Source organism: Thunnus maccoyii, chromosome 16 (genome assembly GCF_910596095.1).
Source record: "Thunnus maccoyii chromosome 16, fThuMac1.1, whole genome shotgun sequence".
NCBI lineage: Eukaryota > Metazoa > Chordata > Actinopteri > Scombriformes > Scombridae > Thunnus > Thunnus maccoyii.
The window spans coordinates 14,881,898-14,906,296 of NC_056548.1; the positions used below are offsets into that span (position 1 = coordinate 14,881,898).

General features: G+C 40.1%; 1 protein-coding gene across 23 annotated transcripts in view; it reads left to right on the forward strand.

The window, feature by feature from the left end:
- The window catches only part of LOC121881546 (doublecortin domain-containing protein 2), an 86,958-nt gene that overhangs the window by 6,796 nt on the left and 55,763 nt on the right, over positions 1-24,399 (forward strand). For 4 of the 23 annotated variants that reach the window (XM_042389397.1, XM_042389398.1, XM_042389396.1 and 1 more), the window contains exons 8-11: positions 1,199-1,299; positions 5,301-5,429; positions 5,693-5,779; positions 8,436-8,505. In XM_042389397.1, coding sequence (XP_042245331.1) covers positions 1,199-1,299; positions 5,301-5,429; positions 5,693-5,779; positions 8,436-8,505 — 387 coding nt within the window. The other 19 variants (XR_006091800.1, XR_006091801.1, XR_006091799.1 and 16 more) reach the window with 19 other exon arrangements.

Here is a 24,399-nt window from a genome sequence, read left to right on the forward strand (position 1 = left end):
AAGTGATACTCTGTATATCATTAATAGACAGTAATTGTGTCTTTGCTTCCGCTATTTTGTTATTCAGTAGCTGTTGTTTAATGGGTGTTCGCTTTACCATCTGTGCACAATAATACAGTGACTCAACTTGAAAGACTCATCCCGGGCCACGAATACATTATATGGTAGCATAGCTAGGCTAATTACCACAGTTTGACATCCTTTCATATGTTACAACTAAGTTAGGTAACATTATTAAATATAAGTGACTTTCTTCCTCTTGTTCAGCTCATACCGATGTTGTTGTTTGTATCTAAGCCAAAGTGCAGTTCCTTGGTCACATTTTGGACACTTGATCATACTTATACTATGGTTTTCTCCCACAAAACATGTTTCTAAAGGCCCCAGAGTTAAAAAGATAACATTTATAAGTCTTCTTTATAACTCAGTCACCTCTTAGATGCCATCATGCAGGCAATAGCTCAAAGTAGTGCTCACAAGCATCACCTGGTACGGGAGCAGCACTTTTGGCACCAGCTTTCTTTAATCATTTTGCCTTTTCCCAACTGAAATTGGTCTAGAAAGAAAAAAGTAAAGTAATATTTGATCGGAAAACATAATAAAGCCTACAATAAAGCCTATAGCTGCATAATTGCCTCTTTCAGCTAAACCTACTTTTTGAACCAAATGTATTTTTCTATACATTGTTCCTTTGTCTTTATCACCGATTAATCTAATATGCTTGGTTATTTATTATTTAAATGAAATCACTTAAGGCTATTGAAGTAGATTCAAGTCCAATAGTGTGTTTCATTATTCACATTCCACCCCGTATCAGATCCAGCAGCTTCAGACAAAAGGAGTTTGTTTACAAGGAAAAAACAGACGTTGCCATATAAGCTATTCCCTACATGCATCAAGAGCAACCTGTCACTGTCAAGAACTAACCCTAGACTTAAAGTTCACGCTGCCTGGCCATATTTGTGGCAGGGCAGCTGTGGCTTTCTGTGGTCCTTTCGTCTGCGGGACCACTCTAAATAAATAAATGGCTTGACAGCAACATTGATCTCTTGTGAAGTTGAACAGGAAAGGAAAAGGGAGAGGACAGGAGGGCAGTGAGGGATGGAGGGATAGAGAGGGAGAGAGAATGAGAGTGTGCAAAAGAATGAGGCAGTGACTGCCGCCAGATGAGGTAATTGTGATTAATCACTTTTCTCAGAATGCAGTGTGTTCAATGCACAAAACAAAAGAAGTGAGACGGCAGGAGCAACAGAGGTGCAGGAAGACGGCCAGTTGAAGGTGGACCTGCCAATTGATCAGGTAAAACAGCAACCCCATACTGCAGCCTGATGAGATCTTTAACATACACTCTTGAAACAGCTTGGGTCTGGTTATCAGACAGGAAGTAAGAATTGATTCCATTCTAAAAACACTATCATCAGCATCATTGCAGACAAACACAGGCCACCTGGACACTTGCCTGAATCCATTTAACTTAACAGTACGCTTCTGACTTTATACAGGCTCATCAGTTGTCATAATTTTAGAGGTTGTTGTCACTGGAAGCAAACAAACACACAAAAGTATGAACACTGAAAAATATCACCGCAAGCTGTTTACATTTCATGCCAGTTGTGAATTTATAAGATGAAGAAAGTGTCTGCCATTATGGCATCGACTTTCCATCTTCTTCCCATTAAGCTTTACCTGTCTGCGTAATTTTCACCTTCAAACAGAATCAAGAATATACCTCTAGTGCAGTATAGTATAATTTTCTGCCCAAGAAAGGCTCAAGAAAGATCAATACAACAAGCTGCATATATATATACACACACACACACACACACACACACACACACACACACACACATATATATATATATATATATATATATATATATATATATATATATATGGTGTTTCTCAGCCTTGGCATTGATTCTACAAGTCTCTGAACTCTACTGGAGTGATGAACACCATTCTTCCAAAAGATATTCCCTCATTTGATGTTATGATGATGGTGGTGGAGAGCACTGTCTAAGACGTCAGTCCAAAATCTCCCATAGGTGTTCACTTGGGTTGAGATCTGGTGAAGGAGAAAGCATATAATTCACATCATTTTCATACTCATCAAACCATTCAGTGACCCTTTGTGCCCTATGAATTGGGGCATTGTCATCCTGGAAGAGACCACTCCCATCAGGATAGAAATGTTTCATCATAGGATAAAGGTGATCACTCAGAACAACTTTGTGTTGATTTGCAGTGACCCTTCCCTTAAAGGTAGCGTTTCTCAATGCGGGCAGTACTGCCCCCCAGAGGATGTTCAGAGAACATTGGGGGTGCCGGAACCAATATTTTTGAAAAGGAGGGTGTTGAGGTGGTGTTGGGGAGCATTTGTGTGTGTCTGTTTTTAATGCCAGTTTAGTCCTACATGCACATTTTCACAATTTTATCATCAGAGTCTGTTTTCCTCCATCTTACGTGCGTAACTACAGTCAAATTTGTGTATTGGGCTCTGAGCACTTCCAAAACGCGGGTGACCTATGCTCAATACTGTACCTGAATGCCTGCGGTGTAGACACGGAGCTCTTGCTGATGCTGCTTTGCTAAACATGCTCTGCTTTCTGTGTAGACACAAGGAAACTATGCTGAGTCTCTACTGCTTTTTTGTGTCATTTATGGTCATGCTAGCTTCTCTGTCCTCTACTCTGCTCTATTTGTCGGTGTTTGTGTTTAGCTTAGTTTGTAATGTGTATTAAAATTTGTCAAATTCTTGTAAACTTAGCTACTGACTAGACTTAGCTTCTCAAACCAGTTCCTCCTCTCAACCAGCAGCAGAGGGAGGAGGACAGGAGGAATGCCTGATAGTGACTGATATCTGTGTTCTTCATTCCTTCTAAACTTCACTCGGTATTTTAATGTCAGGAATATTATTTATTTTACTGATATTTCTGATTTCTTTCCAGTAAGATATTGGATTTATATAGTGACTTTGCTGATGGAAACATTACTGTTGCTGCTATAGAAACAATATTTTGTCATATTTAAAATAGAAATCTATTGTAATCCTGCTCTGAATTCTCTTGATTTCTTTTTTGAAAAAAAGATGATAAAAAAAAGATCTTTAGTCATTAAAAAGAACTGATAAAAGTACTGATAAAGAATTGGGCCAATAGGTGTAAGTCTATGGATAAGATAAAGACAAAATTCCTGCCATCCTGCTGGCTAGTGGCTACAGCCTGACGATGGGAGGATGAGAAAATCAATGTTCAAATCCATTCACTATAACCCTGTTGCTTTTTTTCTAATGACATGCTTTTTTAATGATATAACAGAATAATAATGAACATTAACATTGAGGGAAGACAGTTAGCCTACATGGGGGAACTGGATAACGGATAGGGGGGTACTGGCTCAAAAAAGGTTGAGAACCACTGCTGTAAGGGAACTGGTGAACCAAAACCATGCCAACAAAATGTAAATAATGTAAATATAAGGGATGGATGTACATCCATGATATAAGGTCTGAAAAATAAAGCCAATGCGGAAGTGCCGTAAACCTGCATACATTTCTAATGGCCAGCAGGGGGCGACTCCGATTCTATGGAAGTCTATGAGAAAATTACCCTACTTCTCACTTGATTTATTATGTCAGTAAACTATTTCCTAATAAGTTTAAAATCTCAATCGCAATTTTCAAGTCTTTTTCAATACAGCATGATGTTCATTTTGTAAATTATGGTCCCATTTAAAGTAAAATAGATGATAAAGCAACGTATGCTTTTGGGCGTGGCTACCATGTCATTGACAAGTTGCTGCCACGGCGACAACGTCGGTTAACGTTACGCAACATAACCATGACATAACCCCAGATTTACAGGGTATAGGCGTACCTACTGCTATTTCACAGTGTGTTTTCAGTTCATGAAAGTAAAGTGACACATTTTGGTCGCCTAAAAAAAGTTTGTTCAGCGTTTGGTTGTACTAAAAGTCCCGCAGTGTAATTATATTTTGCCCGCGAGGCAATACCGAATGACTACTAGAGCTAGCCCGCCGGTATTATACAGCGCATGTACCGCTAATACTACAAATCCCAGAATGCTCTGCTGGTGTTTTGGCGCGTCAATCAGGACAGGACCCAGAAACACCCTCTCCTTATGCTACTAATGGCACCGTGCTACCCCTCCTAAAAATGGCGAAAAGAAAGACAGAAAACAGGAGCTTTCCGAACAGGTGGGAGGCTGAATATCAGTTTACATAAAAGACAGACCTGTTTGTCTTGTATGTGGAGCATACAACATTAGACGACACGATGAAACGAAACACCACTACAAGTACAAAGACCTGGACATGACCCAAAGGTGCCAGAAAGTAGAGGAGATGAAAAGAACTTTGGTTTCACAACAGACTATGTTCAAAAAAGCCATATCACAAAGTGAGGCTGCTGTAAAGGCTAGTTTTATTGTGGCAGCTGATATCGCAAAATCACCCCGGCCCTTCAGTGAGGGAGAGTTTGTGAAAAAGTGCATGATGAAAGTTTGTGACTTCGTGTGCCTAGAGAAAATGCAAGCATTTTCAAATGTGAGCCTGAGCTGAAACACAATAGCTGATCGCACATGTGATCTTGCCACCAATCTATATGACCAGCTGATGGAAAAGGGAAAAGATTTCGTTGCATTCTCCCTTGCTGTGGATGTGAGCAGCGACACATCTGATACTGTCCAGCTGTCAGTCTTCATCCTTGGAGTGGACTCAAATCTGTGTGTTGCGGAGGAACTTTTGGGATTAAAATCTATGCATGGCACAAGGTTCATTGTCATATCTGGAGGAATATTTTTTCAATAAATATCAGTGTTGGCCCGCGACTTTGTCCAAGTTTTAAATTTTGGCCCACTGTGTGTTTGAGTTTGACACCCCTGCTCTAAGGAGTCGGCCGTTCAGTTTGTCCAGTAAGTACATTTTGTTTTAATGGTTTTAGGCCTGTTTTTCGCTAACGAAAATTAGCATTAGCATTAGTATTATCACAGTTAACCATAGACTGCTGCTGCTGTAAATGCACCATGCTAACCAAGCTAGCAGCTAGCGCTAGGATCAGGTCCACGCTCCTGTCCAAAAATGGTCACTTCTGGCTCAAAAAAAACAAAGATGGTGACGGTCATATTGCTAAACCCGAGGCTTCAAAACCGCAGACGACAAACCAGTGGGTGACGTCACGGTGACTACGTCCATGTTTTTTTCCCAGTCTAAATATGTATGACAAAATCAATACAACAGTACAATGTAAGCCAAGGGGGATCTTGTTTTTTCCCTCTCTGCAGATTGAGGCAAAGATAGTTGATGAGGAGTATGAGGATAGGGGATGTTCTGCAAGTCCCTGCAAGGCCTCCCTCCATGATTCAGATGGTTTGTGTTTGCAGAGGTCTTTGTCTGGAGGTTCCAGGAAAAATGTAAGTATACTTATAAGTTTCTTGTAGTCACTATTTCATGTTTAGTTCATTTTTACTTTATTATTATGTCCATTTTTTTCATTTGCTTTTAGATTAGTTCACATAAAAATGGTCTAACCAGCAATTATGGTAATCACCATTTCCATAATTACAAGAACGTCACATAGACCTGCTTCCAGCAACTATACTTTTATCTAATGGGTGTGTAACCTGTTTTTCTTTCTCCATGGTCTTCTGCGTATTGTGTACTCTGTATTTACCAGTGTAGCCTTTCTTCAGGGCAAGCAGAGTCAGTAAAAGGCAGAGGGTGCAATACTGGAGACACAGAATCAAAGACACCTGAGCCCCAGGTACAACTTCACAGAGTAGGAGTTTATAGCGCTTACCTGTAGCTATCGATACTGTGAGTATGTACAGTATGTCCTGTTAGACCACAGCATCAAGCTTAAAAAATACACAAAAGTGTGTCTTTGTGATTCGAGTAGAGCCCCATAACAGTATGTTGTTGTATTTGATGTTTGCCCTTTACTCTGATTATTTTGTATGTTCACAGTGATGAAGTAGGCCTGAGCTGTGTATACAGATGTTTTTGCATGGATCTGTGGTTCCTAGAAATTACACTCATTTAAATACGCTTATTTTGGTCTAATAATCCTCGAGGGACAGCAATATGAAGCAGTGTAACTGTGATGAATGCACACAATAGTTGGGTGATATTACTATTCCAAGCAATTTCATTTAGCTTTTAAAATGAGAAGATATTGAGTCTTATTTAAGCAATCAATAACCTTGAACATTCGTTTTAATGAAAACTATAATTTCAAGCAGTGGCAATTACACCATAGGGGAATGTTTTGGTGTGGTGATGATTTTGCTGCCGTATGCACTTTTGCAATAAAGATATTCTTATCAGGATAATTATTGACTTCTGGGGGCCAGTTATGACCCTGGCTAAAGACCTCATCAATAGCTTCGTTCATTACTTATCGCTTTTAGTCATACATGAATGTTGCTGATTCAGATTGGCTATGGATTGCAAGGAATGACCATTAGGTAATGGAAAATAATAATAATAATAATAATCCCTGTACAGACTCAGCTACTTTTTGCAATAATCATCTTACCAAGAATGTTTTTGATTTGTCAGCTAATGAAGACTGACATAGGGAGAAAGTAGGATTTTGGTAGCAAGCTATTCAGTTGAAAACATCATGCCTCACCACATCTTAAGCAGGATTTAGCAGGTAATTCCAGTTTACAGTACCGTGCAGTATAATTTAAGCCTGAACTGTGGAAAGTTATAGTAGACACCATAAAGGAGAGAAATAAAAAAAAAAAAAATCAGACCACTCTCTAGTGTACCAAGATTTTGTATTGCAATCGTTTTATATTCATCTATGTTTTAGATTGATAAAAGTTGTTGTCAGATCAGAAATAATAGTATTGCAGGTGAAACTTACCTAACTGAAAGTCTAACCATCATTCATGCATATGCTTCCCCTTTCCCTTTGAGGCTAAACAGACTGTCGCTGTCTCGTTGTCGGCAACCTCATCATTTAGAGGGCTGTGAATAATAATGAGGGATAACTGCACTGCTATGACTCATACTTTGAGCCGAGTTCGGACAGATTTCCTCCCACTCTGGTGCTCATATGTGCTTGTGAAATACCCCATGCAGTCGGTATATGTGCATGTATATAGTAGATATTGATGACCAAATTCAATTACATGATTACATTTTCAGCCGAAGCTTTAAATGATTTATTGCATTGAATTTAAATAGTGAATATATTTACAGACAGTACACTGGTGAGGCAGTGTGTGTGTGTGCGTGTGATATTGACCTGTGTGGTCCAGGCCAAATAAAGAATAACGAGATTCAGCATCTCTGCCAAGTGGAGATGTCCGCTGGGAGTGAAGGCAGGCTATCTCAGTGGAAGAGAGCGAAGGATGGCGGGCCAGAGCCTGATGCACATTTATCAAAGCTTTTCTTATAATCACTTGACTGACTTTTGTTGGACTTTCTGAAGGTTGGGTTTTCCTTTAGAGTGCACTCTGTTAAAGAGCTGATTGATTTTATGAGGGGGGACTCTGTCTATGTTGTAGATGTCATACACTTGTAGGAAATGTGGACAAGGGTAGATTTGTACTCACTGGTGTGGTATTGTGTTTACAACTATCATTTGTTTTGATTTAACAATATTGACTGATTTATCAACCAGTCAGCTAAGCATTTTTTCTTAATTAATATTGTTAGAAATGCCAATACGACGAGGGATGTTTGATCAATTGTCTTCCTCTTCTTAAGAATTTTGTGATAAAAAATCGAATCATTATTGACCGCTGCATTGATCCATTCCTTTCCTTTTCCAATTCAAGTCCATTTCATTTGTCTTTCAGCTGTTTTCTGTGCTCCTATTCCCCGAAGCTTAGGTTAGCCATTTCAGAGGCCCTATTCTCCCCATGCAAGGTCAACTATAATCAACTCTAGACAATGTCACTGCCTTGCTTTTCCAGAGAGCTAGGCAGAAGAAGACGACTCCTCTGGGCTTTTAAGGACCTACTGCATTATACCATTCAATTACTGTTCATTAGACAGTGTACAGCCATTAATCAGACTGAGATGTTCTGCGAGTCCTCAGCGGGGACAGTGAACTGGGGAAATTTATTCTGGCTTCCTGTCTGGGCTACTGTTTAGTGGTAAGGAGAGAGATGACACTTTGGAATGCACTGATGCTTTCGCTACAGAGGCATCCTAAACTGAACTGCTACTCCACTCCCTGTATCTTAACTTTCGAGTGAAGTCCTCACTTCTTCACTTCATGCAGCCCTGTATTTGAATTTTAAGAAACATAGGCTATGTCGGAGATTTACTGCATATGTGGAAGAGTATTACGAATCTGATATATCACTAATAGAGGAGAAAGCTGACATTTACTGATTAGAGCTGCATATGCATTGAATATGACTAGATGATGATATGAGAAACTGATTTATGTTTTCCAGGAGGCTAAAGAGAGGGAGGTGTCTTCTAGGCTCTGCAAATTACGGTCACGGATGTTCTGGTTTTTCAAGGGTAGGTTCATCAAAGCATAAAGCCTGGTAGTAGCTCACTGGCAGTCGCAGCAGCAGCAGCCCCCGCGTTCCCCTCCACAGCATCTAATGCACCCATAAAGAGACCACTAATACACTCTGCATTACCAGTTCCTCTCTCACATTGCATGTCACCAGATCCGCAACCACCTCTCAACATCTGGGAGAGCTTTACGCCATGCTTTATGGAGACCATCTGCTTGAGTGGGGTTTTTTTTGCTTCCCCAATCTCCGATGACTTATTCTAGTATTAAAGGCACCTGCACATCAAGGTGTGCCATGCTGAGAACCAGGGATTATTCACCACTCTTTATATTTCCCATGTCGTTTGTAATTTGGAAGCACTCAGACAGAATGAGAGGAATATGTACCTTGTTACTGTGAAAATCCATTTCTTTCTCTAGGACTTCTTATTATAAGTAGAATTGCATGGTCTGACATTTATTTGATTGATCTAAAGAAGAACACATCTGAAAAAAAAAAATGAAATAAGTGCAATACACATTTGATTATGGTGGAAAAAAGATAGCATAGTGGTAAAATACAAACCGAAGCAATGATGTAAACTTGACATTCTCCTCTGTTGAGGGAGTGTGCCTTTCAGCTGGTTCAGGCAATTTCATTCTAATTGCCTACAAAACATAGGCTTTGGTAGTGAGGCCCATTCAGTGGTTTCTTGGCATCCTCTATTGTCCCTTGTGAAAATTCCAAAGGTGACTAAATGGAACGAGATGTGAATCCCTGCAGGTGGTTATCACTGTCTGCCCTTCAATCTGAGGTTCGCTATGTCAGTGTGACACCAGGAAAATCACTGCATCCTGCGCTAACAGCAGGCTCCCAACTTCACTCATGTGTCATCCATGCTATCATAAAAGTACACAAATACACATACATGTGCGTGCACATGTGTGCAGATGTATCTACCTGACAACATTCATTATCAGTATTGTTTCACTCGTACATGTGTGCATGATTTTGACGTATATACATGTATTCTCTTTCAATTATCCACATATTGATTGTACCAGTGGTCCAGATACAGCCTTGTACACTCTAGTGCGGGTTATGATTTCCCTACAGAATATCAATGGGCACTGCAGGGGGCATTTGAAATAAATCACAGCCCATTATTGGTTGCAGACTCCAGACCCACGTACTCACTTTTCTGTCCCTATCACATTATAATGTTGTCGCTGTTTATAAATGATTCTGCATCATTCATGCCTCATATTCCCCAGCTGTCGCAGTGGATCTGCAGATGACACAGATGCAAAGCATAACTTGAGACTCAGAGCTGTAGTGGAGGGAAGTGGGATGTGAAAGGAAACGCAAGAGATAGAATCAAACCTGTCTGCCACCTGCTTTGCATCAAAATGTCAATATCTGGGCCAGTTTTTATCCTTGAAAGGAATTTTTCAGCTGAGTGAAAAAAGGAGGCCTTTTTAAAAGCAAATCTACCATCAAAGTACTTGCCCTGCCTCCTCCATATACTTTATCAGGGATATTCCATTTTGACTTCCATGTATAAAAGCAAGAGATACTACTAGGTTCAGTTTGGCTGAGATTCTCCTTCAAAAGTTATTGGCACCATGTACAATAGCCTTGTAATTTATGAGAACTGTTAGGGCCTCTGACAGAAGTTGTAAAGCATCTTGACTGATTGGGTAGATATGAGATGTGTGCAGTCATGGCATATTGTCCCCTGTATGTGCACACTACATGCAGAGAGTTGCATGGCTTGCTCTGTCACAGATAAATTACTCCACACTGTCAAATTAAGTTGTTGTAAATCACCTTGCAGACCCGAGACTAGTCCTGAGTGATGACCTTTACGCCTATTTGACTTTAACTCTTATTTATGTTAATCACATCTGTATTATATCGACAGTAAAATTGTGTCATATTCAAAAAGGTCATTGTTTTGCTGCACAGCATACAATGGGGACTAAAAAACACACTGGTTTTGTCTATTACTAAGAGGAAGAAGCCTTAAATGACTCTTGAATGTTTATGTATAAACAAATTTGTTTTTATCCTTTCTTTTTTTTTTCACAGAAAAAGTCAAAAATTAACATTCCTTGCTTTGATCGGCATGACATTTATTCCAAAGGTATGTACTAAGCAAATAATACCATTATGAAATATGTCATCAATCCAAATTGTGATCTCAAATACATAACACACAATGCTGTGTAGTAGAGCTCCATGTAGAGCACAGCAGTGTTCATCAACCATATGGGGATACAACGTGTTCCATGTTATTGTAACAAATTATAACAACTTGTAAGCACAATAAATGCGTGGTGAGGATATTAAATGCTTATGAAATCTCACCACAAAGAGCGCCATGATATTCATGACACGCAAGTAATCACATATTCTGTGGATCTTAGTCCTCTACAATACATCTTATCATACAGAATATATATTCTTCCTCTCTTTCATTCAGTAATACTGGTGGAGTTTTTATTCAGGCAAAGGACAAATGGTATCCTTGGGTATGGCTTCGCTGCAGGAGAATGAGATGCTTTGTTAACTACAGTAAAGTTGGATAAAAATGTATGCTTTTCTTCTCATTCATCATATACATGTCATGAAAGGCCTTCAAAATGCAGCAGGTCCCAACAGCAATAAGTCTCTTCTTTTTCTTTTTTCTTTTTTTTTAACATGGTGAAAAATAATAAGTTCCAAAGACTGTGTTGAAAATCAGCCATTGTGATGTGAGAGAGGCGTCTGCGTGTGATCTCTGCTGCACTCGAGACGACAGGCTCTATGAAGTACACCACTGCCCAGTTACACAGTAGCTTTGATTGCCAGTTTGTTCTGTGCGTAGCCCGTAGCTTTGAACTGTGTCTCAAGATGAAAGCCAACCTTGTCCACAGTGTGTCCACTGTAGACTGCTGCTTTTGCTTATTTGCTTCAGGCTCCATCAAGGGCCTTGGGACTATTTTTTTTCTATAGTTCTTTACCATGCTGGTATGAGCATTATGTATAATTTATCATACAATGCAAGTGAGACAGCACCCCATCTCGTCTCCATTTTAATTTAATGCCCCTACTTTTCTTTCTGCATCTTGCATTGACAGACTTTGTGGTCAGTGTATGATACCACTAAGGTATGTCTTAGTTGTTTCCAGCAGACTTTGATATTAGAGGTTCCCATGGTTAGAGCATCACTCAATACTTATCCTCTCTCTCTCCCTGTTTCTCACCCTTTCTCTCTTTCTCTTTCCTCTAAAAGCCAGAGCCATAGAATACAGTGTCAGACTGCTAAGGACCAGACGTCCTCCTTCTCTTCTGTCTCCAGAAGCCAGCTGCTCATGTATAAGATGAAACAGTGTTATAAACCAAATAAAAATGTCTTGCCTCTTGACAGCCCCACCGTGAATATATGGCCTCTTATTTCAGTGAATATATTGCATAATTATGTATGGTTATGAATATTACATGGAGCCTCACACTGAGCGCATGGTAAGATGCCTAATTGCGGACTTTAATTATTAAGAAGCAAAGGTCCTGAGCGGGTTTTGTGAGAAGCACTTTTGATAAATTATTTTTTGCAGTTTTCTGATGAATTATTTTGGGGGGCTTGTGTCTAATCAGCAGGCATAGTGGACGGCGTAACTGCTCTTGAGAGAGACTTATCTTCCCATGGAGAGGAATTACTATGCTGATTAAATCCACTGAAATCAACTAATAACTTAATGATATTGGAGTGGATCAAAAAAAGTGAATCACTCCCTTTCATAGTGGTGGCTATGAAGAACACAAGGGCGTAGTGATGTGTAGAATGAGGGCCTTTGCCATTGACCTCAGGGCACAGCTATAATATTTCTGTGTAACATGAGGCAGAGAAAGAGATTGTGTGATGGTATGTGCTAAAGCAAACCAAGGCACCTCATATTAAACATAGTGTAGTAGTTCTTTACTTTATACTTCACATGAAGCACTTCAAGGAAAAAGTCCAGAGAGGCTGACTAAACAAGGAATAATAAACTAGATCTCCCTCAAGTACTGCTAAAGCCACTAGACACAGCTGCTTGTATAACTACAGTACTATTGCCACTTCTTCCTCTTCAGCATGTATTATATCTGAGGCACCCACACAAAAATATTCCTCCCTAGTTATGTATTCAGTTCAAGTGCACTTAGCATGCAGAAAAGTTTAAGGCTTGACCCCGGTTTTGTGTCGAAAGAAATTTGAAAATGAATAAAACAGGCTTCTCTGCATGTTACTTCAAATATAGAGCTGGCGCACATGATGTATTCTTCCATAAAAGCTAATGGCTGTAATGTAGACAATAAGAATCATTGACCCACTTAATCGCAGTTCTATGTCACGCTGTGACAGTGTGAAAGTTAGTTCACCACAACTGTAGGATGAAACGCAGGGTAATAGCCGAGCTCCCTCCATTCTCCTCTTACAAAATGCATGTCGGTCTAGCACTTATGAGATGCAGTCAAGCTGCTTTTCGCAAGCCAGCACAAATAAGTGAATAATTGATTGATATTGATGTGAGGATCACCTTGGTGTATCCAGTAGTTGTTTTGTTTAGAAGTCTCCCGTGGAGGGCAGGAGCCTGGCCATCTGTCAATAACACGTCAGTCGTTTCACATGGCAAGCACTCTGACCAGCTCAAACGCTTCAGTAAGCAGCTGAACAATTGTTCTCAACGTGACGTTAAACCAGCTATTCTGCTCTGAATGGAGGCTGGAAGCTTAAAGTGTTTTAGGTTTGTTTCAGCCGGAGAGCCTCAAAGTTGCTAGAAATAATGGACACACTATTTCTGTTCTCTCTCTGTGTTAGAATTACAGTGATTTTAAATGATGGCTTACAGTGTTGAGTGCAGTTCACTCTATAACACACAAAATAGTATAGTTGATGATGAATAGAATATACACATATAAAGTACATATTTTCATTTTATGACCTTTACCCACATACTGCAAACAGCTTTTAACAGCAAACATCTGGAAAAAATGCTTTAGGTGTGCTGACCTAGGATCTGCCCCGGTAGTATCACAGTCTTGTATCACAAGTTACTGGGCAGCTTTTGTGCAGGTTCTTGGTTGAGTGCCTTGCTCAAGGGCACATAGTGGGAAGTTTTATAGCCCACTGCAGCCACAGGCTGAATAGGACAAAAGTGTCTGTGAACTTTTATATGTCGTGTAAGTGAAATGAAAATTGTCAAAGGTAATTTCATAGAGAGGCTCCACATGCCTCAAGACCTGTATCAGGCCTCCTAGCAAGATGGACAGGTGGTGTTATAAAAAGCCCTTTTCCGCCACTGACATCATCTAGTGCCACCAGGAGGCCACTTTTCCCTCTCACTTACTGTTCTAGCCTGGTAGCTACCTACTGTCTGAGGCTAATGGCTGGAAGCACAGCTAAAAGCTCTCAGTGTGATAAGGTAATGTGGAGTCAGAGAGAGAGAGAGAGAGAGCGCTATATCAGTGGGACCATATATACTGATTACACAGCGATGAGGAAATGGTCTAAAAATAAAAACAAATGGAGAATGCTAGATGATATCACTCTGCTGACTGCAGAGTTTACAGTCATACAGTATACAGATGGTTATGAAGCAGGGATGACGGTGGGAGCTGAGACTTGCTGCTGTCATCTCTGCTGACCTTCCTGATGTCATGCTGGGTAAAATAAAAGAGAATAGCATTCTGTTTTTCAAATACATTAATTAATTATGAATAAAAGTGTGAATATTAAATTAAAAACCTTACAAAAGTCTCAAGTTTCCTAGTGTGGCACTGTGGTAATTGTGTTGTGGTGTATTAATTGGCAAAATTAAGCTTTAAAAGTAATCTATAGTGACATTTGAGCTCTTTTCTGACTACCTACTTGTCTAATGTCCACTTCAGGTTTTGTAAGCCTGTTAATGATCACATCAGTGAGAGAAAAATCCTACATATGTACTATGCTTGTTGAAATTATTAAGCTTTCTCTATGTAGTGCAACTCTATCTACATTACTGTTATACCAACCTCTGTTCTCTCTTCTCTCACCTTGTCTTCACTCATTTTCTCCTTTGCAGCTCCAGTCCATCATCAACATTGTGCACACAGACACACAGACATGCGTGTATACATTTGTTTCTCCATTTCTATTTATTTTTCTTCCCTTTCATCTGAACTGCCTCCTTTTCTGCCCCTCTCTTGCTTCATCAGTCTCCCTCTTTCTCTCTCGCCCCCCCTTGTTTTCCTTTATCTGTTCCCAGACTTGGTGTCCTTAGTAAGATGGATGTGTGCATTCCCAGGGCAGATGGCCCTGTTGTTACTCTGTGTACCCAGCTCACACTTTAACACCCGGCCTGCTTGTCTGGCCTGACGGGCCATTGCCTGGGGAAAGAACTCCACTTCTACAAGGTGCAGCAAACATGTGTGTTGTGCAGCTAACCGCATGGGTGCTCACACCTTTTTTGTTAGGGAGTAGACTCTACCAGACTGTGTGCCAAATACACAGATGGGTTCTTTCTTTAAGGATTCCAGGTTTTGTTAAAGGAAAGCTTTACAAATATATAAACCATACATTAATGCACTTTGTGAGTAACGTATTGTGTTGGAAATTTTGATGGGTTCATGGAGATATTTAAAATATTATTTCCAAAGTAACATACATACTTAAAAATAATGATCTCTACAGCCCCCTGACTAGAGGAGTTGGCACTGCAGCCAGAAAAAGATGGAAAACTGTATTTATGGACTGTATTGACTCTGGTGACTAGATTAGATTAGTGACATCTGCTAGAAATGGACTATTTTGATGACCTCCATTTCCTGTTAGAAAGGAAGTTGTCAAAATATGAGCAAATAGTATCTTAATGGCTTGTAGACAGTTGCCAGGTTTCAGTTCAGGGGATGGATCATCTAAAGTGTCTGAATTTTTAGAACAAATAAATTTCAACAAACCACAAGGAATGTCCCATTTCATTTTTTTTCTTGAAAAATAGAGCCTTGTTTTGCCTTAATATTGAGGATACTAAAAGGTATCCTATGTATTCCCAAGTACCCCATAATCACTGATGTTTCTGTCAACTTTTGTAACCAGTTGTTTAATCCAGAGCCATCTCCCAGACATTTCTTGTTCCTATAGTCTTCACATTATAAATAAAATATATATATAAATGTACAATATCTATACCAGAAACCTGGTACATTATTTGCTAGTGAAAAGTCACAAATCTAGCAATCATGAAACTTGCCATTCAAGGAAGTTTTTAACTTTAAAGTATTTGACTTTACAAGTTGGTGAGGAGGACTGCCTGAATGCACTGCTCTGTAGGTTTTGGGGAGGAAGAGCAGTCTCAGTCCTCCGAAGCACCCATCATGTTGGGCCACAACATTTGCAGAATCCAACCTCTGAACTGCGACACAGTCCATGTGACCCAGAGTTTGTTAGACATGATGTCTTCAAGTATTTCTGTCAACTGAAATCATTTTGTGACTTGAGCAAATTTGATATTAAGATTATATTTAAGTGTTAAAATTATTTGAGATAAATTTTCATGTACTTCCACTGGAAGGTACTCACTGTTGAGGTCATAGGACTTGGTTTTACAATCCTAGAACTTCAAGAAGATCAGTCGAATCCGGGTTTCTTCTGTTAATGTTTCAGTTCTGTTCATGTGGACTGTAAATCAAAACTAGTAGCAACAGAACTTCAGGAGGATCAGTCGAGTCTAGGCTTCTTCTGTCAATGATTCAGTCCTGTTTATGCGGACTGTAAATCACAACCAGCAGTGGGGCAAGGGGTAGAAGCTTCACTGGGGTCATCAGGTGGGCACCCTCCTCCCTTGGTGTTTCATTGATAGGCCCATGACACCTCTGGATTGTCTGGATTGGTTCCAGGTTCTCAGATTTCATGGATGACTTACCTTCCTTCAACAACTGGAATATTGATGCTCGGTGGACTGTGGGTTGTGTCCTGCCGCTGAGCTTCACTCGACTGATTTGGCTCTTCTCTCAGGAGACACTGGTTGATGCAAGGTCCCAGTCTCACCTGCTTCAGGCATTTCATCTGGCCTTGGTGTAGTCTTAGGCCTTGGAGAGATGTTACTTTGGACCAGCCACAGCTACATGTTCAGAGCTCGTGTCCAGCAGCTGTTGTTTCTGTGCCAATTATGTGATTCGTTGTCATTTCCGTTCCTGTGTCTGTTACCGTCATGTCAGCCGATGAGCCATCTTCCGCCAAATGTTCAGCTTCCTTCATTAAAGCGTGATTAAGCCGGTATTTATGCTTACTATGAATGTCCTATGTTAATGCTGTCTGTTGACATTTTAATTTACCTAACACAACCATAACCTGTCATGGTAAAAATTGTGCCCTCCAAGATTTTATCCCACATAATTACCATGTACTGTACCTAATTCCAGAACTGTTTCCCTTTTATGTTGTATGTATCTATAGTTTCGCATGGGGATTCAGTAAAGTACTTTAACATCAACATATCTCTAATTGTTAGCTTACTGGCAAGCTGTATATGTAGATGCTAGTATATATACATACATTATAAATGGTTATCAGCACATCTGGAATGCTTCTTTGAACAGTCAGATTAAGTTTCTGAAACTTCTGGTTTAATATTACTTCCAACGACTTGCATTTTTCAATTACAGCGTGTGAGTATTCTGATTTGTTTTTAACAAAGACCGGTGTTTCTGTGTACATGTGCTGCATGTATTTAATCTTTTTAACCCCCGGGCCCTTACCGAATAACTACCTCTGATTGGGGCACCATTTTGCACGACGGGAACCTATGCCTTTTTTTGATTGATTCATTCCATTTCATAGCCATGATAAACTTTTACAACAGCTATCATTTACTGGCAGCATGTGTGGACCTCTTTAGGAGATCTGCGCTTTATTTCTACACAGTGATCTAAGGATGATAAATCACTAGGTACACATAAATTATATCAGTGAAATCACATGCGATATAGCCCTTTTGTGTGCACATATGTAAATTCAGCCCGAGATGTTCAGCTGTGCGAAATTGCAGTCTTTGTCTACCCTCTAACCATACAATTTCTTTCATTTCAATCTCAGCACGCAATCGGAATATTGTCCCTTAGCTGCTCCTATCATATGTAATGAATGTGCTGCCCCAAAGGTGAGTGCCGTAATTGATTAAAAACCGTAATGTTTTTCCATGCCTCAGTGTAGTCAGTGATAAGGATACCAGTGATGTGTGAGTGTATGTAGGTATTGCTGTTTGCATGTGCATCTGTATGTCTGTGGATCTGTGTGGACAGGTCAGGACATCAAAGTCATGTGTGCTGTGGCTCTGTTTCATCCTGGCTAATGAAGAAGCTGTGAGTGTGCTTCTGGGTCACAGTGGGAACATGCACAGCGAGGTCACTTCAAAGGCGGGATAATAACGGATTAAGTCTAAATCACGGCCATGCTTTAGTCGCTGTCTCACATCTAGCCTGTCGCTTTGCATTTTATTAACAAATCATCGCCATATGATCTGGTAAAATGTGCCTGCCTTAATTTCCCTTGTCCATCTTACTCTGCGCAAATCCTCTACATCCAGATTAGCGGAGCGTGGTGGGCCTTTTATAAACCCTTGATGGCGCTGAAATATTCTTTCATTAGTGTCCATATATCTCCCCATGTATTCATGTTTTAATGTACTGCTCTCTCTGCAGTTCCTTATTGCTTTGTGTTGTGTCTGTGACAGTGATATGGCTTTTCATTTATGGTAGCCCTACAGCTTTCGAGCAATATATTCTATCCTTGGCTAGTTCTGATCTGCATTCCAAATTAACCTACACACCTACGGGCCTTAGCTCTCAGTAGATGAACAGGTAAAGCAGAAATTTCAGTATCATAAAGCGAGGAGTCATAATACTCCAGCCCTTTGGTCTGTATGTGAACAAGAGATGGTTCGGAAGAGGACAATACCCCGGGATTATTGAGCTCTTAGCACTCTTATGTGTAAGATGATGGCACATGAATACACTGTTCCACTGCCATTCATCTTGTTCAGTGTATAACCCTCAGTCTTTGACCTCAGGCCTGCTATGCCTGTGGAGTTACAGGTAGTGTAGGAAGCACTCAGGGAAGTCTAATTGCAGCTGGAGTGATTTATCCTCCTGTAGACCCCCCCAAGAGTACTTTAACACTCAGATACTCTTGTCAACAACGCATCCCAGCAGTTATCATCAAGGGGACCAACTGAGGTGCAATGTCAGGAAATATTTGGTAAATTTCTGCATTCATTTTGGTGAAACAAGTCTAGTGTCATTCAGGGTTCAAGTGAAAGTCTGCATAACACTCCTCTTGAACACCGTCAGGATGAATCCAGTCTAGTGCTGAAATAACCAGTCACTTAGTTGGATGCTAAAAAAATATTTATCAACTGTTTAATTTTTGATTTTGCTTTGTTGAATTTCCTAAAGACCATGAAAACTTGGTCTCAAATCTTTTAAAATTCAAATCCAAAAGTTGTCCTCAATGACATAACATGTAAATGACTTAATAAGCAATAATCAAAGTAAAAGTTTTAAAAAACGATTGAATAAATTAAGAGTTTGCTACTCAAATCAGGATTATGTGAGTTTGGTTTGATGTGACTGCCAACTGATAAATTAAGCAAACTATCAGAATCAGACTGTGATTAGAATATTAATAAATCCTGATAAGCATAAGCACCTGCCATCATTGTCCACTTCAGTGACAAGTGATAAGAGCATAGAAAAAAACACAAATACAGAAACCTATTTAAAACAACTCAAACTTATCTAACTTTGGAAGACTTCATGTAGGACTACTGTTTTATGTCATTGTAAATTGAATATCTTTGTGTTTTGGATTGTTGTTTGGACAAAACAAGCAATTTGAAGACATCACTGTGGATTCTCAGAGTGTGGTGGGCATTTTTCACTAGTTTCTATTTTATACACTAAATGAATAGTCAATTACTACATATAAATAATCTACACATTAATGGATGATGAAATAAATCATTAAATACAGCTCTAATCCAGACTGCCCTGGATGTTAATGTACACATTCCTGCTTAAATTCACCCAATACAGACACATAATCCAGTCTACTTTACATACATTAACAAGATACACTGCATAAATGTTGAAGTGAATACTTAGTAGAGGATTATTGGAGGCCAGATCAGCTGAAACTGGGTTGTCCAGCCCCTGTCCAGAGAGGGAATCAGCAGAGCCACAAAGCCTCATTTGTTGAACACTCTATGGCAGCTCTCATTTCACCAGGGTTCTCCAATGTTTAATTGGCCTCATTATGTGATTAACTTAGCAAATTTACCTCTTACCCTCAAGGCACAGCTTTGAACACTGGCAGACCACAAACCCTCCCAAAGTCACTCCATCACCGAAACCGCAATGTCAGCGTTTAGGCTGGCCATCACTTTTCACTGGGAAGTTTTCATTTTCCAGCAGAGATGCCTGTTTGCCTATATTAACCTCTACACCTTTGACTCAACACACTGCTTTTAAATATGCAGTAATTTCTTCTAAGATGATTAGCAATATGTCATTGTTTCCTTAGAAATGCTCACTATGCATATTATGTTGCTTATTGCACTTTATATGCTTAGCATGATTTCTGCAAGCTCTGTAAATTGTTGTATTATGCATGTGTGCATGTGTTGTATCGTTTGAGTTGATGTTTGCATTCAGATGTCATCTTTACACTTACAAAAAAGAGAAGTTTTATATAGGAGGTATAAATCTGTTTTATTTCAGAGTACAAAGGCGTATGTTCTAATGCAGCAGTCTGCTCATCTTCCTTGCATTAGATAGATTTAGGTGTTGCCTCGCAAATCAAGCCCCACCTCAGAGTCAGTGGAAAGAAACAGTAGATTGTCCAATCCAACATACAAAATCTAATATTTGGAAAGCTCTAGTTGTTTGTTTGTTTGTGGATTCATAGATATTGGTTTCATTTTGTTGTTGTCCTTGGAGAATAGTATGAAAAATGAAAGGAAGATGAAAAACAAGGTCCATGATGTTAATCTATCCTGTCACTGAACTCTCCTAGTCCTCTGTGGGCTTCCTGACAGTCACATGAAATGGTCAGTAAAGTGCCAATTTTTTTTTTACCAGATCACTTGTTATTTGCCAGCAAAGTCATAGGTTTACTTCCTTGTTTAATAACCAATGGCAGAGAAGGTGATGAAGGGGGGATGGAGGGTTGGGAGGGGGGGGATGCATGTGCATGTGGCCATGAGGAAAAAGGGGGGGGGGGGCAGTAGGGTAGAAGAGAAGTTTACAAATGGGATCCATCATTTTTCATGCACAGGGGTGACATCCCTCCGTCAGCCAATTTCGCTCCGATAGCCCAGTCCCTTGCTTCATTGATATCTGCATTAGGGACCTTTGTTAAAGGTCTCATCTAAATGCATTGAAAAACGCCTTGCTCCCTCAGTGTACCTCCTACTGTTAAAAGTGTGTGCGTGCATGCATGTTGCTTGTGCAAAGATTTGCCGACTTGGCTTTGTCTACATTAAGGTCGGTCTTTGTAGCAAAGCAATGTGGTGTCACTGAACCTGGAAAAGAAAAACAGGTAGTAAGAAAACCATCAACAACAAAGCTGCAACAAAAGCATGCAGCTCAGAGTGCTCTCAGTGCAGTAGCCATGAGTATTTTCTCACTCTTTTGTTACTGCGTAACCCTTTAGCGTCTGTTCATGTTAGTAATGTAATGAATTTAATAAATCAATCCAAATTAACAGCAAAGAATGGAGCATGACCTTTGAACTTTTTTCAAGAATAGGGCAGGAGGCATTGTGAAGGAGCTCATTTCAAATTGATATAAATATTACTGTCCCGTCTGTGTGAAGTTGGTTGGAGTAGGCCCATTAACCAAAACACTTCAGAGCCACTTCATTTTATTCCACTAAAAACACCACCCTTCATGTCCCGCACTTGTACAGTGCTGCAGTTCAAACCAACCAGACTGTACATCCCTTGCTACTATTAAGAAGATTTAATTTGCTATTCCTGTCCATCTATTTTACAGAGCTATAGTGTGATACAGCAGAGGTGCTAAGGGGCTAATGTCGCTGTCAATCCACCATCCCCTCAGCTACAATCTCACGGCTTAATTTCCACACTGATCCGAGTACCCTTGAGCTTCAAGAGGTCTCATTCACACACTTGAAACAAAATTGCCCAGAGCTCTCTTGTCCAGTAATTTCACAACACTTTGGTTATCAGCAATGTTTGGTAGAGCATTAACACTTTTTAGCAGGTGCACCTTAATACTGGTTCATAAACTTTCAAGTTACATGTGAGCCACACACTGCAGCAATCCAGTATTTCATTAATATATTTAATATAAATGTATGTGGAGCATTTCATTTGCAGCTTTTAGGTAGTTAGGCTATATCTCCTGGCACTCTCGTAAGATATATTAAGAAAAGTAATTAATAAAGTCGATAATCTGAAATTGACTAATAATTTGGTGCTTGAGGACATCCCCGCAGTATGGTCCCACAGGGATCCTATTAAAAGTCCTACTGACTATAATCTATAGTTGTGCAGTTGTGCTATATGATTCAAGCATGCTGCTCTTGCAACAATATTGAAATCCACTTTCAAATGACTTTGGAAAATTAATAATTTATGTTAAGTTTGTAGACCTTGTGGAACATCACAATAACCGCTCGTACATGAGTGATAGTGTGTCCCAGAATGTTTACAAAGGGAATTGCACTGGGAGCATCTGTCATTGCCTGTCACTAGTGTGAAGTGAAAATGTGAGTGTTTGACACATGCTATTACTGTTTTGTTGTTCCCATTTTCAGATCTAGTCCTGGAGAGGACAGGTCCGTGTTAATGTTCTTTAGTCAGAGCTATTTTTTTCTTTTCTTAAGATGAATTAAAGAGTGATTAACAGCACAGAGGCCTTGACCCTCACTTGAATAATACTCTGCGAATATAAGGGAGTGGTGACCATTTTTAATGCTCTCTCTTTTAAATAAACTTATTGCTGACGTACTCTTTTATCATGTGAGGAGGAAATGTCAGCGCGAACTTAAACAGGCCCAGCCAAACCCTCCCCGAACATTGTGAGATTGGATGTGAAATCAGTGCAAGGGTCACTGACAAAAGAAATTGGGTTTTATGCAGAGCGTGTCTCAATACACAACACTCCCAAACCAAAGGTAAAAGCAAAGCCCATACCGGCTATTTTCAACCCATCATTATTTCTCATAAATCCCAAACTAGCCAACACCAGTGCCTTTGACAGCATGACTGATGAGTTTGCCGTTGTGAATGTCAAGAGAAATGGTCTCCTGCACCTTATCTCCCCTATTTCTCATTGTGAGTGAGACTTGGGGGTTTTATGGAGAAAAGCCATGGCCGTTGTGATGAGCATTACCCGGTGATAATGAAGGGCACGCTGCTGTACTGTCAGCCTCTACAGACAGACAGGCAGGCAGGCAGGCAGGCAGGCAGGGACCTGGCTGCTGGGAGACGTTGTCCATTCATGCGTTTACGTGCCCTTATATCTTTATCTGAAGAGCAGGATAAATGAGCATATTCATATATTTACACTATGTCAGTGCCGTGATTGCCTTATCTACTGCTGCCGTCATTCATGGCGGGAAATGCCAAGAGGTAATCAAGTCAAATGTGCCTTTTTGTCAATGCTATTCATGGATCTGAAATTGTATATTGAAAATATTTGGGTGATGGCTCCGTGAAAATGCTCCTTTCTGACACATTTGATTTAAGCGGCGATGTTTCCATTCTCTTTGATTATTCATATGATCCACTTTTAAACCACACGTAGTTACATATATAAAGGAAAAAAGAGTAACCATACATACTTAATGTTTGGGTTTCCACTCAGAAAGTCTTATTGCTCGTTGAACAATTACGGTTTGTTTGAGTGCTTTTGAAATTTAACCAAACCTCACAAGTCAAGTATAGATTTTATTCAACACAACTTACGCTTTTTAAAAGGGGAAAAAAAAAACCCTCTGATTTGATTAACTTTTTTTCTGGAGAGGACCTCCCACTGAGGTCAGCATTAGGAGTTTTTTAGTGGTCCTGTAACTTGGCATGCAAACCTGCCAGTACTAGCGAAGGATAATGAGGTCGGACCCAGGTCTGGGCAGTGACTGTTAGGCAGGAAGCTGCATATTTATGCAGAAGCATTTATTGCCTCGTTTCCATCAGAACATTGTCTGCAGAGACCTGACAGCTTTCCTTAGAGATTAGTCTCAGATACCCCCTGTTAGGTGGCAGTCTGACCAGATTGTTCTCCCTGCTGATTTGTTCTCTCCCTCTGTTTCTCTGTTTTCCCTCCCCTCTGTCTTTATCTCTTTTCTTCTCACTCCCTTCTCTCCATTTACTCAATTTCCCTCCCCTCTCTCTGTATTTCTCTTCCCTCCTCTGCCTCTTTCTGCCACCCTCTCTCATAAGTTTTCCACACTTTACGTCACCGCATGTCCTCTGGTTACGCTGATACAAATCAGGGTTAAAACATTTGTTTACTGTGAAGAAGGAAGAGAGAGAAAAGCGCTGTGCTAAATGTCAAGGATGATGAGGTGGGTCAGGCTGGCAGTGCTGTTGCGATTACGGCTGTCTGCGCACAGCATCATCACAAACTCTGACAACCGCGCATCGACTGCACAATTTATGCTCGGGAGAGCTAAGTCTCCCAGTTCCGCTGTTTCACCAAGAAATTAAATTCACATGTTATCTTTGAGAACATCCTTCCCCCTTTACCTCCAATACCAGTGTCAGGAGTAAAGGAATGTGCGGCGTCAAATTGTGCTGTTCAAACCAAAGAATAATGGATTCTGGCATAAGGAATCATTTCTGTCTTACTGGGCAAACTCACAAAAGCCACAAAAGCGTATCTTCTG